General features: G+C 39.0%; 1 protein-coding gene across 1 annotated transcript; it reads right to left on the bottom strand.

Moving 5' to 3' along the window:
- Positions 1–1,416: 1,416 nt before the first annotated feature.
- mccc2 (methylcrotonoyl-CoA carboxylase 2 (beta)) lies at positions 1,417–16,067 on the bottom strand. Its single transcript, XM_034596146.1, has 17 exons — positions 15,871–16,067; positions 13,807–13,873; positions 13,321–13,405; positions 12,821–12,922; positions 12,306–12,433; positions 11,402–11,514; positions 10,583–10,696; positions 10,244–10,308; positions 9,755–9,854; positions 9,564–9,659; positions 8,101–8,173; positions 7,923–7,999; positions 6,134–6,200; positions 5,398–5,554; positions 3,894–4,008; positions 2,722–2,807; positions 1,417–1,817 (listed from the first exon to the last, which is right to left on the bottom strand). Exons 1-17 carry the CDS (start codon positions 16,000–16,002, stop codon positions 1,700–1,702), a joined length of 1,695 nt encoding a protein of 564 aa, XP_034452037.1. The 5' UTR covers positions 16,003–16,067; the 3' UTR covers positions 1,417–1,699.
- Positions 16,068–16,294: the final 227 nt, after the last annotated feature.

The raw sequence follows: 16,294 nt of genomic DNA, 5'->3' as shown, positions 1-16,294 counted from the left end.
AGAATGGATTTTTAAAACAGGAACATTCTTGTGGTCTCCTGGAGGTTTCACACTTTTAAGGTGAAATTCATGGTTTTGTGGGGTTTGGGAGCCTCTTTATGTTTGGATGCACGTAGATGTTAATGAGAACATCTGTGTGTGTGTCTGGCCACCTGCCCCGATCGCCTTTTAATTCACTGCACGCTGGGACCTCTAGGTTTTGAAGTGTTGCACAACCTCAAAACCAAAATAGTCGACAACAGATGGAAACCTCGTTAGATATTCTCCACGGACCCAAAGGACATCCTCGCCCTGCTGTCAGAGCAGACCTGGAAGCCACCCAATCATTATTACCGTCATTAAGAGCAGTCCGCCAGGATCTGATCGATTCTGACAGACAGAAAGACTGAGGAAGACGATAAATCATCACGGTTCCCACAGATTGATTCAAATACTACAATCCCCTGCTCTTTCTTTGCATCTTTTACACATCTTGGAAGAAAAAAAATCCATAGAGACTGTTATGAATCATTAGGTCTCAGTATCTCTGGCAAGTTTGGCTTATTTGAATAAACTTTTTTAAAAAGGTGGTTCATGCTGTTTGCTCATGCCTCCCACAGTGAGGTTTAGTGGAAAGAGGATGAAGATATAACAGGCGAGTTAAAAAAAAAAAATTGCTGGTAGGAGGTGGTGGAGTATGCATGTGTGTGTTTGTGTTTGTGTTTGTGTGTGCGTGTGACACATACAAACACACACACACACTTCATGGTAGGAGTTATTTCTGCTCTCCACAGCCTCGGTGTAAACAGCCACGCAGTCATACACAGAGGAGCATGAAGCGCCTCCAGTTTAGCGTTTTTAAATCCACTGCTGCATCTAATCTTTGGCCTCGGAAAAGTGGATGAATGAAAAATAAAAATTGTTGCCAGAGTAAAATCACGTCCTAAACCAACAGAGGACCACCACATGTTACTGTTACTGAGGTAAATCAGCAAACTGCAAAAGAAAGAGGGATGGAAGGAAGAGGGAGGCCAGCTGGTAAAGTTAAGCTCTCTCCCTCTGTAGCTTAGCTTCAGTACACAGCACTCTCTGCCTGGAGCAGCTATCTGTTAACAACACATCCTATTCCTGCTCGCCACAACACAACATTTGCACAATAACAAAAATGAAAAAGTGCACATTATAGATATCTGTGCCGAGCTCGGACATTTAAAAAAAAAAAAAAAAAAATCTTTATTTGGGGGTGAATTCCCCTCCAATCTGTAATATTAAAACACCACTATTTGTTATCTAAAGTTTGAAAGTGAGCTATAACTACTGAGATATTCATGGCTGAACAGCGCCCCCTTATGACCGTTGTTTTCTCTCATGCTCTTCTTTCAGCTCAGCTCAGAAGCTGGAATGCTCCTGAATAAAAAAAAACAGCACACAAATTCTGATTTTCAAATTTTTTTATTTTCCATTTACAGAATTTGATAAAATAAAACAATCCAGCCTACTAAAGGAAACAGTTTATTAACTAGAGTTGCATTTACACTGGTGTAGTAACAGTTAAGGCACAACCTGACAAATCATCCACGTTGTGTGATTCCACTCAGGTGATGTTTTTTAGTGTTGTTCTTTCAATCTTTGTTAATCTGGTGACACATCAGGATTAAAGCTACAAAAACGAGTATAAATACAGTACGACTGTTAGATCCGAGGTCTACACCTGCACACGCTACATCCTGAACACTCCGAATCGCGTCTTCTTCGTTGGTGCGTTCAGCGCCGCGCTGAGACTCAGACCCAACACCAGACGGGTGTCTGCTGGATCAATAATCCCGTCATCCCACAGTCTGTGAAAAGAAACGCATCAGTTTGTTAGATGACACATTTCACCTCACTCACCTGATGCTGCCTGTCGAACCCGTGCACGTTTCATAACAGTCACAGATTCTTATGTTCCTCTCCCTGAATAATTTGAGGTTGATTCTTTTTCCAGATCTGCTCTTTGATGCTGAGCCTGATCCTCTTTTCTACCATGATTTAAGATCAAAGCTCTTTCCTATTGTCAGGCACAAGATTCTGAGCTTCTTATAACATAGTAATGGCTCTAAACCTCATTTTATCTTATAATCAAAAGCTCCATAGCGGAGTCCAAAGGGACATCATCAAATTGCTAGTATTGACTAATCAATCCCCCAAATCCAAATATATCGAATCGATTATCATGACATGAAGAAAAGCTAAACATCACATTTGAGAATAAGTTTTGAAACTTCTGTGTTTTTATGTTGCCCACATCAAATATTTTAAAACTAATTGATGTCATTTCCCAGTTCATCTAATATATAATCTGCTTATTACATATTATTCCTTGTTATAACTCAGAAATCAGCTGATATGTGCTCTGCTCTCATACAGTATTAAAACAACCCAGAGGACCTAATGAAAAACAAAGAGGGCTCATTGTAACAAAACAACAGGATGTCTGATGGAGAAACACACTTGAAAGACATTACAGCATCACTCCTCATGCATGAAGAGCCTCTCTTGTGTGGTTGCTCCATTCTTGGAAAAGCAGGATCACATGACATGTATAAAAATAAATTCGAAATAAATACTGGTGGCTTTTTTTTTGGGTCCCTGTTTGCCCAATATTATCATTCCACAGAAGATGGGACATATTCCCTGGGCACCATTGTGTAAACCTGAGTCTCATTTCACCCGAACTGAGACAGGAAGTCTGATGGATCTCACCTGGCGCTGGAGAAGTACGGGCTGCCTTCCGCTTCGAACCGCCGCACTATCGGCTCCTTCATGGCGGCCTCTTGCTCGGCGGTGAACTGTGAAGAAATCAGTCAAACATTGGAACTGATTGGTTTGCAGAAGGACGCTGAATGAAAGAAAAAGTTTTACAATCACATCCATTAAAACGCAGCTTGTTCAAATGGGATTTTTTTTAAAGGCTGCGTGAAGAGCACAGGGCAAATTCATTTGTCACGGAAGGTGACAATAAACACTGAAGACAGAAAACACTGAGTTCAACAGAAAGTGTTGAGTCAATACTGTATTTTTCTCAGTTCCTCTAGTCGACCAGTATTGATATAAATGATGTGAACAAATATTAGAAACACGTTATTATATGGGAACCCAGTTCAACAACAGCAGAAACTACGGCTTCAAAGATGATTTACTGAGTGAAACTGAAGATCTTTCTCATCGTCGATTGATTTGCTGTTAATTTGACCAATTAATCAATTAATAACAGTGCCTAGAAATAAGTGAAAATATCCCACAGTTGAATTTTGACAGTTTAATACAACAACCATGGTGCAGTTTTAAATCCGTCTCGACTTTACCGTTTTACTCCTGAACACGTAAAATAACAGGAGACAAAGACGCTCTAACTGTGATTGTGTTATCACATTAAGCTCAGCTGACATACATTGTTGTGTTTATTTCATGATTTAGTTTTGAATGGTACGATTCACAACTTCTACAAAAACCTCTGTCAAGACAACAGGAATAAAATTAGCTAATAAAAAAAACATAATAACTTTTTACTACCTTTTCCGTCATTTTAATGCTTTATATTGTTGAACCATCCAAACCTCTGATTGAAGCTCCTGCCATCGGGCCCCGATACGAGGTGTCATTCTGACGCTACTAATGCAGTCTTAATACACCCATAACAGCATACCTGCCACGGTTTAATTATATCCCTTTGATGGCTGCACTATTCAGGGTAAGTCATTGCTGTAACACATCCCACTGATATAATATTATCCGTGTATTAAGTGCCATGTCAAACCATTACTGAAAGAAAAGTGTCTTTTATAATGTTTATGCTTTTGGCAGCAGAAAACCACCAGAGCTAATTGACGCTGTTCCAGTGACGTGCAGACGTGCTGACTCATGGGAACCATTACCTCCTTTCCCTCGCGCGCCCTCTGATCCTTAGTGATGGTGGCGAGGACGGTGGCCGCCTGCTCACCGCCCATAACGGAGATACGAGAATTTGGCCACATGAACAGGAAGCGAGGGCTGAGAGAGGAGAAACAGAGAGAGTTCATTTACTTGTCTTTTCTAGACCAGAATAGACAGATACATTACAAACAATTAGTAGAGCCTGACCGATATGGATTTTTTGGGGGACAATGCCCAAAATGTCAGCTTATACGTCATATAATTAGAAAAAATTGGCAATGTCAAAGATGTTGTTATCAAACCATTACGGAGAAATGTAAAATATATTTTATTGTTTAACGGTGAACTTTATTATAAATAACTAATTACAAACATCTTTTCTACATTGTTTATTCAGTAAGATAACATTTGTCCTATCAGCAAACATAAACACAGCTACCTGTCTGTCTGTGAAAGGTCAAATGATAATTCGGCCGTGCTCTGCTAATAATGTCTCAAAAATGAATCTGTACAAATGGAGGTCTGACACCAAATGATGACAAACAACAGCGACTGATTAGGGATCCGGTTTCCTTTAAGAATTCAGGAAAGTCCAACTAAAGGTAAGTACGAATACAAGTTTTCATCTGTGCTCGTTTCAAAATTTGTTTCAGAAGATTCTAAACACATTTAAATTGAGGGAACAGACTGAGACAGGTGGGAAAATTCAATCTTCCAATTTAACAAACAGCTTGAATCTAAACTATTCACACAATATGTAATTTTACTACCATATACTTTGCAAAGAAATGTGGGTGCATTCAGATTCAGATCCATTGATAATACACATTAAAGGTTTGTTTGCAGTTCGTGGAGAGTACAAATGCATTGTGGGATGCTGAGTGGATGTAGAGGGAACTGGGCAGAATTGCACAATTACAAGTTTGAAAGTACAAATTACAGAAACACCTCTGCACTGCTGTTGTTTTATCAGGAGTCTTGGTGTCGTACCATCTCCTCATTGTTAATTTTTATAGAAGTAATAATAATGAAAGGGACATTCTAATAAGTATGGGGTAGTGGTGAGTGTAGGTTGAAATTAATATAGAAGATGAATTGAATAAAGGTTTCAGTTCTTCAGTTTCTGGCCTCAAGAACCTCTCGAATGAGATGAAACATCCTCAAGCATCTCTATCCAAACGAATTCCCCCTTGATTCAACTCTTCTCAGATAACAATCACCTTGAGGACTGAGAATCTTGACAGAATTCAAATGAATTTACTATGAAACATGCATTTTTACACCGAAAGCCTCTTTTCCTGCTGCTACGAAAAGGTCACTTGCACCCAGATGTAAAAACACAAAGGTACCTGATGCATATTATTACACAATCAGCAATCACAGTGTGGTTTTACACTCCAGTTATTCACAAACAATCTAGACACAACTAATGGTCGTTGGCAAGGCTGTTGTTTTTCTTTCATGGTTCCTGGTGCTGTCACAGACCACACATTAACCTTTTCATACCTGTAGGCTCTGCCACACATGCCGTAGTTTCCTGCACCGTAGGATCCTCCAACGATAACGGTAATCTTGGGTACATTGGCACAGGCGACTGCGGTTACCATCTTGGCTCCATCCTTGGCGATGCCTCCTGCTTCATACTCTCTACCCACCATGAACCCTGAGAGGCAGCAGACAGAGATTGCAAATAAAGAGCCGTGTTGACTTTGCCAGTGTGTGTGTGTTTGTTGTTATCTCCAGGGAGAAAAAACCTGAGTGTGTTAAAAATAAATCTTTAATGAGGAACAAGTAAAACTGAGAGATTGCTGATAAAGATTTGTACACCATGCCACACGAACTGATGATGATACCCAGCGTTGTATTGCATTACATGCAAGGTTCATTAGGTGCATCAGAACCCATTAAAAACCACAATACTGACAGATTATTCCTCAGTTATTTAACCCCTTAGATAACAATCACCCCCGGCAAGAAGGGTAGGATTTTGTTTTGTTTGTCTGTTATCTAGCAGATCTCTATCTTTTACATTGTGAGATAATGGGGAATGTGCGAATAATTGATGGATCTTGATGAGGACTGATATCTACGAGTGTGTGAAACTTGGTGCAGATCCAATTAAAAAATCTGGATCCAGTGAATTTAAAAGGTGGTTTCACTGTTGCACTCTCTGTTAATATCTTATTCTATCACATGTCAGTGCTCTTCAAACATCAGACAGACAGTGTGAACTCCCACTGACCTGTTATGTTTTGCAGAAAAATGAGTGGAATGTTTCGTTGGCAACACAACTCGATGAAATGCGTCCCCTGAAAAGGAAAACAAATTTTACATTTATAATGACTACCTTGAAAGACAATGATGGCGTAGTAATGATTTATTTTTCTTCATATCTCCAGGAATCACAAAAACTGAACTCCCTAAAGAAACCAGTGTAAATATGTAGAATAAATATGTAAGAAGAATATATACAGAAGTGCTTGAGGAACCAGAGATAAAACGCACACTGAAACCAAACTATCTTGGTTAATTGTGGATATTTTGATTTCTAAAACAGCAAACCGGTGACCACAGTGATGCTCTTAAATCCCTCAAGTGACCAGTTTACTTTATATCCACAACAAATGGGGCTTAAGAATCGACTTCAGCTGCTTCGTGCTCAGTGCCCAGTCAGCCTCACCTTGATCATCATCCTCCTGGCCAGGCAGGACAGAAAGTTATCAGGCTGAGAGGGGACGTCGGCTGGCTTTGTATTTGCCAGACTTTACTTTGAAATGAAGGAGCTGAATGGCTTTTCACTCGGCACAACACAGAGCTGCCAGGAGCTGTTGCGCAGGCAAGCAGGCACAAAGGACTGTGCACTGTGCGGAGACACCTCATTTACATACACTTTGTATCGCTGAATTACTCGGCTGTTTTCTTTATTTTGGCATTTACCTCTGCTGGCTTTCTTTCGGCGGTGCAGCCTGCCTCGCATCGCAAAGTGTAAACAGAGGTAGGAGACAATGTGGGAGACGGCTGCCCATTAGAAACTGTCACTTGGTGAGAAATTATCCATCAGCTGGCTCCCTGATGTGTGCACAACAACACAAATCTAATCTTTTTTCTGCTACCTCTCCCTTTCACCAACACAAATACCGGGGGAAAAGCTTTTTTAAATCTTACAGTTAGCATAACAGAAGCACGGCATGTCTTAAGTAATGACAGCGTGTCTGAGAATGCAGGTGTGGAATTGATTTTTCTTGGACGTGCTCGCTGAGCTCGTCTGTTCCACGTCTGAAGCACGGAGTCCGTCTCTCTCGACAGTAATTGCATGATGAGATAACCGGCGTTCATGCCATCATATTGAGACCTCACAGAAATAAATCAAAGAAACCCTTTTTTTCCCCCCGCCAGCTTGTAATCTAATTCAAGATGTGTTTGAAAAACTTATTAGTCTATAATCACAAATCCAGCTCCTCATCTTTCCTGAGGCTGTGTAAAGTTCAGGTCTGGTCACGGCAGATTGGCTTGCAAATTAAGTGATTTATATTAAATGAAAATTATGATTGTGCCTCGTTCGTGGTCTCTAAATGCGATGTTATTACAATGCCATTCATCAGTGTGCTCAGGAGATGTTCCACACAAGTGCAATTTGAGAGCTTATTGTACGAGAGGAACTCGTCGCCTTGACTGTGGAGGGTCACAACGAACCAGCTACCAACACTAAAGCTCCCTCACGAGAGAAATATTGATAATCAGCAAATCCCTGAGGAGAATTTCATCTGAACCACCTCACTATTAACATTTCAGAGGCACGAACCAGCACAATGTGAGTTATTACGATTTACACGTTTTCCTTGTTTGCAGATCTCATTTCGATTAATGAAATCTTATGATTGCTGCTGTACAAATTTAACTTTGTGTTATAAGCGAGATGCAGTATTAAGGTTATAACAAAGCTTTGAAGACATTGTCAAATAAATCTTAGAAAGCTATATTTATTACCACCACCACCGAGGAGCTTCTGTTTACACCCTAACAATATTTACCTTTTTTGCAGATTCTGAAAACAAGACTCCGTTGTTGCCAATGATTCCGACCGGGTAACCAAATATTCTGGAAAATCCTGCAGAAATATTAGAGTCAAATTCCAGATTCTAGAGAACAAAAAAAAAACATATTTCTCTATGTTGAAGAAAAGTTTAAAGAAAATTATTTTTGCGTTACCTGTAACAAGTGTGTCTCCGTAGAAAGTCTTGAACTCATCAAATTTGCTGCCGTCTACAACTCTGGCAATGACCTGCACACAAATACGATAAAAGTTAGAAAAGCCAAAAGAAAGACCTGTAACAAAAATGTTATTTTCTTTCTTTTATATGTATGTACTGACATTATTCTGACACCTGTATGTGGTTAAACTTATGGCAAATCCATTCCTTCCTACTGAGGTATGACTATAATATATTATTAGACGGATGCATTTATTAAATTTGTTTCCACTGACACTTTTACTGAAGTGTTTTGACTTCAGTGATTTAAGGGCTTCCCTTGTTGAAAAGGCGATTACAGTGGAACTCCTGTAAAGAGGGAAGCACTCAGTTGAGTTTGCAAACTAAATGCACCGTCAATGCTGTTCCACACTTTGACCTCCTGAGGGTTAGCAGTAATTCTTGCTCCTGGATCTACATCAAGAATCGAATCAAAGACACAGGCTTTAAACCAAATGAGATCATCTGGCAAGCAGCGGCCGGAGAGAGCAGAAACACATGATTGATGCCAGTCGTCCATTATCGACTTCACTCCCGATAGAGGGAGCTGACAGCTAAGTAGTGTTTGAAGTGAATTCTGGACCTGTGAAAGACAGGTTTACTCCTATTATTTATAAAGCCTGAGTCTGTGCTCTATGAATCTTGTTTTCTGATGGCAATATTATGACAAAATCAATTTAATTAATGGCAAATCACACATTGAACTAACAGGGTGTCTATAGCTATAAAGAACGTAAATTTAGGGCTTCTTAAGACACGTTTAATGCCTAATTAAAAAGGCAAAACCTGTGATGGAAATACACACTTAATTGAAAATGTACTTGTTCCAAGTAAACATGCTGATCAGACTCAACTGCTTTGACCCCAAATGTCCCAAGACTGAAAAACTTTAAACACACAGTGCAGTTTGCTTCAAGAGCTCCTCCAGGCTCTGGATTGACCCGCCACAAGTACTCGTCATTCTCAAGCCCCTTTTCATTAAAGTTGCATTTGAAAAGCATTAACTTAATGCAAAAACTTAAACAGAAACACACTGAGGATGCAGCACATCCTGGAACTAGTAGTTCTTCCTCTTTGGTCTGGCTGATTAGAGAAAGTTTTGCAGTAATCTTTGGCAGCGATATGCCTAAAATAATTAAGATCTGTATAAGCTGAATTTAAAATAGTTTAATACTTTAAAGGCCTTTTGTTCGTAAAATAGACATTTTAAGACTTTTTAAGGACGTGCAACCACAACGACAGATTTGAGTGGAGCTCAGGAATTATGTTTAAATGATTATGTAGTGTTTTTATAATTCAAAAATGTCTAGATTCAAGTGTTGCCATTGTTCAAATGACTAAAGGAAATGTTTCTTGACGTACAGCCTCAACAGCCTCTTCTAAGCCTCTTCTAAGAAAATGTAAATTAAAGTGGACGTCTACCTCTCTGACATCAAAGTTGCGTTTCAAGTTAGCTCCAACTATGCCATAGAGTTCATCTGCCGGGTACAGAGGAGCCTCAACGGGTTCTGTGGTGACCTGAAAAACATCAGACAGGCTCTGTGTCAACAGGAAGCACAGACTTGAGAGCACGATAAATTATTAAATATCTATAGTTATTCTTTTGGACTGACCTCGATATTTTTCCTGTAGTTGAGGTTCCGCACCGCCTTTCTTGCCAAATGAAGCGCGTGATTATCGTCTAAAGCGTAGTGATCGGTCACACCGGATTTCCTGGAAAATATACAACTGATCAATCACCGGGAAATTATTACAGCACATACATCAATACTTAAGATGACGACACTGATGGGAGCAAGAGCATTACTATTTCTTTTTTTTTATGAGAAATTTAGTAAATATAAACCAGTAACTATTTTATTTGCGATAAAATAATTAAGAAACACTGAGATCTATGTAAAGTGGAAATCAAATCCTAACTAGTGTCTGAGACTTTTCAAAATTTGTAAAAGAATTATAAAAAAGAAGATCTTTTACAAAAGGAGTGGAGGGTTCAGGCTGGAGTCACACTCACACTCGGCCTAATTAATATTTCATATGATAAACGTTTCTTATAAACAAACCCACAATTCCACACATGTACAATACTGTTAATTTCATACTTGCAATGAAGATCGGCGCCGCCAAGATCCTCGGCAGAAACTTCTTCTCCAGTGGCAGCTTTGACCTGTGAAAAATGAAAGGGAGATTCTCAATGAAATGTTATTTATTAATAATTAAATAAATGATTATAGGTCATGGGCAGGGAACATATAGGTTTCTTATCCCGACCACAGCAGCATCACATGAGGAAAACAGGAAAACTTGACAATGGGAATTATTGTCCCAACTAGGAATGTTCTTCCATTTAACCATTAACTGACAATAAGATTGGTTAATCTATCTATAAATCTCAGCCTCTCCCTCTACACAGTTAACTTGGATGTAAAAAAAGTGCAAACCAGTGGAGGTCCTCCGAGGAAGATAGTCCCTTGCTTCTGCACAATGATGCTTTCATCTGCCATCGCTGGTACGTAAGCTCCTCCAGCCGTGCAGGAGCCCATCACAACAGCAATCTGAAGGAGCAACGACAAAATCATGAATAAAATCTAGTTACAAAACATGTACAATATTAAGAATGTGAACAGATGTGAAAACTCTGACACAAAATTAATACAATACCTGTGAAATAACATATGAAATCCATTTACTCTGCAAATATCATTATTTTGATCCTTTCAATGGAGTTTTGAATTATCAATGCAATTACCAGCTTGCAACTGGGATGTTAAATTCCCAATGTGGTAGACAGAATTTGGATGAATTAATGGGAACCCCATTAGTTGAAGTTAAACGAATATATGCTGCTGTGATTCTCACTCCTGGGTGAATTGGAGAGCCACTGCATTCCTCAGCTCTCACCCGGTCGGACTTGTTTTTGTTTTGTTTCTAAAAAAGACGGATGTCTCTTCAAAACCAAAAATCAAAAGTAAGATGGATTTTAGTTGCCTACACACAAAGAGAAGATGAATGAGCAGCAATGGTGCAGATTTACAATATCTGCTGCCTGACTGACTTTTTCAGACATGCTTTTCAACTTTCAAAGAAATGAAAAGAAATATGAGTCAAGTTGTTTTTGGCAAGAATAGAGGCAAGATTTTTGAAAAGCACGAAAAATATGCAATCCAAGATAATAACAGTGAACGAGAGGAGACAAGACGTTTAAATCTCCTTGTGTTATGTGAATAACTTGTGAAATACGAAGAGAACTTGAGGGTCACCTGTGCTATTCCCTCTGAAGACAGCCTGGCCTGGTTGTAGAAGATGCGTCCAAAATGGTCTCTGTCAGGAAAGACGTCGGCCTGTCTGGGCAGGTTGGCTCCTCCGGAATCCACTGAAGGAAACAAGAACACAGGATGTTTTAAGAACTAATAGATTATTAACATCTAGCTCCTGTATTACAGCCACTTTATCTTCTGTTATATGAACTACAGCCTGCAACTCACAACCAGGTCCTTCTGGGACGTCTTAAAGCAACACTGTGTAACTTTAACTAAGCAGCAGCGCCATCTGCAGCCACACATGGGGATTCATTTTGTTGAGTGATAAAGTGGTTTTCATGTAGATAAAAAAACAAAGTGTATGAATGTGTAGAGTGGAGCTCTGCCTCCGTAGAACTGCATCAAAACTGTTTATTACCCATGATCCTCGGCTTCTTTAACCAGGAGAGCAGCCGCTATAACAAATCCAAACTCGGTTTAGGAGGATTGACATTTTTAAAGTTTCCCTGTTGAATATTGGAGATAAACGCTGGTTTTTAAAAACTTTTAAGTCATTAAGATCTGCAGATTAAGATTAACAGCTACAGTTCAGCATTACTCTTCAATTTACTGGACCTGGTTCTGACAGTTGAAGCTGGGAATGTTGGTCAGTTACACACTTCTCAGAGGAGAAGGTTGAGGATTGGGAATGAAACATTCTCCTTTAAGTCTGAGTTCAATCAAACTCATTCTGAAGCTGCTATTTTAGGGTTAAGGAAGTTGCATAGTGTTGCTTTAAGTCCACACTGACAACAAAACATATTCTCTTTATTTCTAGCATGACCTTCTTATTTATACGTTTAATTGTGGTTGCGGAAGTGAAAAACTATTTTTAACAAACTCTTACAAATACAGAAATACTCACCTAAGTAGATGCATGGCAGGTGGTTCTGTTGAGCTATTTCTTGTGCACGGAGATGCTTCTTCACGGTGATTGGATAATACGTTCCTCCTTTGACTGTGGCATCATTTGCAACAATAACACATTCCACCCTATGAAAAATAGAAAAATTTAATAAATCCACTGAAATGCTTTAGTGCACTGGGAGAACGAAAGTGAAAATCCATTAAAACGATACAAAAAAAGCTTAATTATCATAAGTTTGAATATTTTGCAGCAAGTTCAGGATCTTTTTTCTGTATTCAGAGGCAAAGAGAAAATCCAATTAAATTTTCTAGTCAGTGTTAGCAGAAGAATTTGCTCTAATCTAAATTTTGGTTTTCGTATTCAGGATCTCGCACTGAGAGAATTGGACAGGAGAGACTTTTTCCTCTGGTGCTGCTTTCATAATAGCCTCGCACATACAGTGTCTGTAATGTGTGAATAATTACACGACTACAAATTAGCCGATACATGCAAAAGGAGGTCATTAAGCTTACCCCGACACACGTCCAATCCCGGTAATTATACCGCCTGCTGGGACTTCCTCTTTTCCGTACAGCTCATTTGCTGCAAACTGAGAGAATTCCAAGAAGGGGGTCCTGCAAGAAAAAACACAAAACATCATGTGATACCTGCTGGTTCAAACAGCTGACAGCAACACATTCAGATTCAGAAGGCTGGCTCAGTGGAGAGAGACCCTCTGCATGTATCTGGAGAGGAGGATGTTTCAAACCCCCTCTTCATCATTAATGTCTCCCAACCAATACAGTGCTGTGATTGGCCAGAGGTGCATGTTCAGTCAGAAACTCACAGTCACTTAGTTTTACTGATAAACTACTATAAACTCACTTTTGACCCACATCTCATTTAGTTTAGTTTGTAAATTGTGGTTAATTCTGTGTTAATACATTTTCTGCTAATTTGCACATTTCAATCAAAGATTTATGAATCAAGTTGCTCAATTTGAATTTTGAATGAATGGGAGTTGACGCATTACCCTGGATCCAGGAGTCTGTCCACACGCTCTCTGGGCAGAAGTTTCCCACGAGACGTGTGAAGCTTTCTGGCTTTTTCTCCTCCGCCTGAATCAATAAAAATAAAAAGGCAAATAATTTAGCAACACTTAGAATAATCCAATGTTGGTTTTCAACAAGTAAACATGAGTCCAATTGTAGATCCTAAGCCAAAAAACATACATTTTGAACATATACACAACTTTGCATACAACTGCATCAACTGTCTTGAAATGTACAATGATATTATGTAAACTACCCAACGTTAGATTCATTAACAATATGGAGATATATACTGTAAACTAAAATGTCACTGACAATGAGTCCACACAGTATAAAAACTTACAGCTTTTACCTTTCAATTGTATTTATTCACATTTGGGAACAGACCCTTAAATCCAAAATATCTACTCAGGGACATATGGAGCAGTTTAACAGAGGGTACAACTGACACACTTGCTCACACTTACCCAATTTAATCTTCTCTGTCCGGCTTTTCAGCTCGTCGACAAGAACCTGCATTCGTTCATAATTCTCCTGTAAAACAAAAAGAGCATATAGATAATAAATTTACTTGTCATGTTATATAATTTCTGCAGATAACAATTTGAAGCAGACATATTACCACAACTTTGCTTTGGTCAACAAAACGGTGAGTATCAAGTAAAGCACTTTTATATACACATTATAGATTAATCATTAATGACAGAAACACATAATTAACTATTTATTCAAACAAAATCAGCTCTGAATACAAACTAAGTCGTTTAGCACCTCCTCAGCCTCCAGAATCAGAAAGAACACGACAAATAAGACCAACGCCTTTCACCAAAATAACCTGTTACCTTGTTATAGCACTCAACCATCTTCTGCCTTGTTTTCCCATTAGAAAATAGGAAAGGTTATGATTACGGAACCAATTAGATTGTGAAGGTCGGCTACTGGTTCAATTGAAATAGTGTTTACTATCCTCTCGACACTCTGTCATCTAACTGCATTCAAATCAAGACCAAACAAAAAAAGGTCAAGAACACAGCTGGAGTAAAAATGATGTAATGTGAGACACAATCTCTTCAGAGCCAAAGTTTGTGCATTTTTTAAACAAGTGCAAACATTCAGAGAGTGAGTCTGCAGTGACATCCAGTGGCCTGTTGTGGTGTTGCATCAGTGAGGGTGAATTAGTTGATGGAGGGTAAATGTGGACATAATGTACCAATAGTTAAATTGCTGATGGTTAAAATGATTAAATTATAACTTCAACCTAACACTCCAAGGCAAACCCTAATTTGTATTTACTCCCGTCTTGGCCTCAACTCTTGCTATGTTTTAATCTAGTTCTAATCTAGACATTTCTTTTTGTAAGATTACAGTTGAACATCATGTGGTGGTTTTGTTTTTGCCTAATATAAACTGCGTTTTTTACATTATTTACACAGTTAATATGCTCGTGCAGATGTTCCGTTTACTGAGAACCACAGCCCTGCCTGCTGGATGTCACTCTTGTAACTTATACCCACACTGAGGATGCCCTGTGTATACACAGCTGTTTGCAAACATTTGGACTCCCTAAGGAAAGTTGTATATGTTGTGAAGGGAAAAGAAACAATACAAACCCTACAGCAAAGAGATGTTCATGCTCTACAACTTTTACTCTTTCGTGAAAATAACAACACAAAAAAATCTAACTGTGTTGTGACATGTGCAAAAGTTTGGGCCAAATAAACACAATGTGTTTCTAATCGCTGCAAATGATTTAGGATATACACCATTAAAATAGTAAACACATGCAGACATAATTTATCTTGCTATAAGGATTTTGTTCTTTAAACACATATCCCCATCAATTCTTATGAATGAAATTAAAACACATTCTCTATGCACACAAGAGAATAAAGATTTAGCTCCATTTTGAACGTAGGAGATCATGTGTTTGAATGAAGTTTAAATAATCCTGCACATGTTTTTAGCTTTTTTTCAGTTCAACAGAAGGGACAATTCTCCGGAGACAACATCAACTCATTGTTAAAAGTTTTAAATTAAACTAAAGTGGTATATTTTCAAGGTTTGTTCAGTTCTGCATCGTCCCATTTCAAATCTGAGGTGTAAGAATAGTGATGGGATACAAATGGGGTCTAAGATACAAACAAGCAACAGTGAACCCTTCTGGAATTAATCTTACTTAACTTTTCACATTTAACACATGTAATTGTTCATATAAGTACAGTTTGCAGAGTTAAAGTAATAAATAAGCAGAGTATTATATATATTCTGCTGTGACTTGTGCAGTGAACAGATGTCTGCACAGTGACATCAATGACAGCTAATGACCTCTTCAGCCAGAACACTAGCTTAACTTAGCTTCTGCTGAAATATATAAAAAATAAAACATCATTATTAGACATTAACGCGACAACACAGCGTCTCTCAGGTGTGACGTCACCCGGCTGGACAGCTCCAACACTGATAGTAGCACCAAGTGCATTTCTCAATGTGACAGTCTGGCTGTAGCTACCGTTAGCTGCGGGCTAACCTACCTGGTAAACAGAGGAGTGTTTGTCCGGCTCGGAGCCGAGTCGAGCCACTTTCTCCGCATAGTACGGTCTGGACGGAGACCGAGGCAGAGTCCTGCAGCGGAGCAGCCACGGTCGGGCCGTCTGGAGAAGCATGTTCGAGTTCCCGTCGGAGCAAACGTGAGATTTACAGCTGCTAGCTTGGTAGCTAGCCTAGCAGTGATCTTCTTCTATGGTTGGTGTTAGGAGGAGTGCAGCCGCATGTCGCCACCTGCTGTTCATATAGAGTCTCTACACATTAAAAAAACCCATCCTGTTTGATAGCTGCTGTTTAAAAACTACATAACATACTGTAAGGTGAGAGTTAAAGGCTTATAACATTATTATTATTATTATTAGTAGTAGTAGTAGTAGTAGTAGTAGTAGTAGTACTAGTAGTGGTAGTAGT

Source organism: Hippoglossus hippoglossus, chromosome 9 (assembly GCF_009819705.1).
Source record: "Hippoglossus hippoglossus isolate fHipHip1 chromosome 9, fHipHip1.pri, whole genome shotgun sequence".
Taxonomy (NCBI): domain Eukaryota; kingdom Metazoa; phylum Chordata; class Actinopteri; order Pleuronectiformes; family Pleuronectidae; genus Hippoglossus; species Hippoglossus hippoglossus.
This window is presented reverse-complemented; position numbering and strand designations above follow the sequence as displayed.

Coding starts and splice junctions, on each gene's coding strand:
- mccc2 (XM_034596146.1), bottom strand. CDS start 16,002: ATGCTTCTCCAGACGGCCCGACCGTGGCTGCTCCGCTGCAGGACTCTG. Junction 9,660..9,754: donor ACTACAGGAAAAATATCGAG/GTCAGTCCAAAA, acceptor GATGTTTTTCAG/GTCACCACAGAACCCGTTGA. Junction 5,555..6,133: donor TTTTCTGCAAAACATAACAG/GTCAGTGGGAGT, acceptor GCTGCCTCTCAG/GGTTCATGGTGGGTAGAGAG.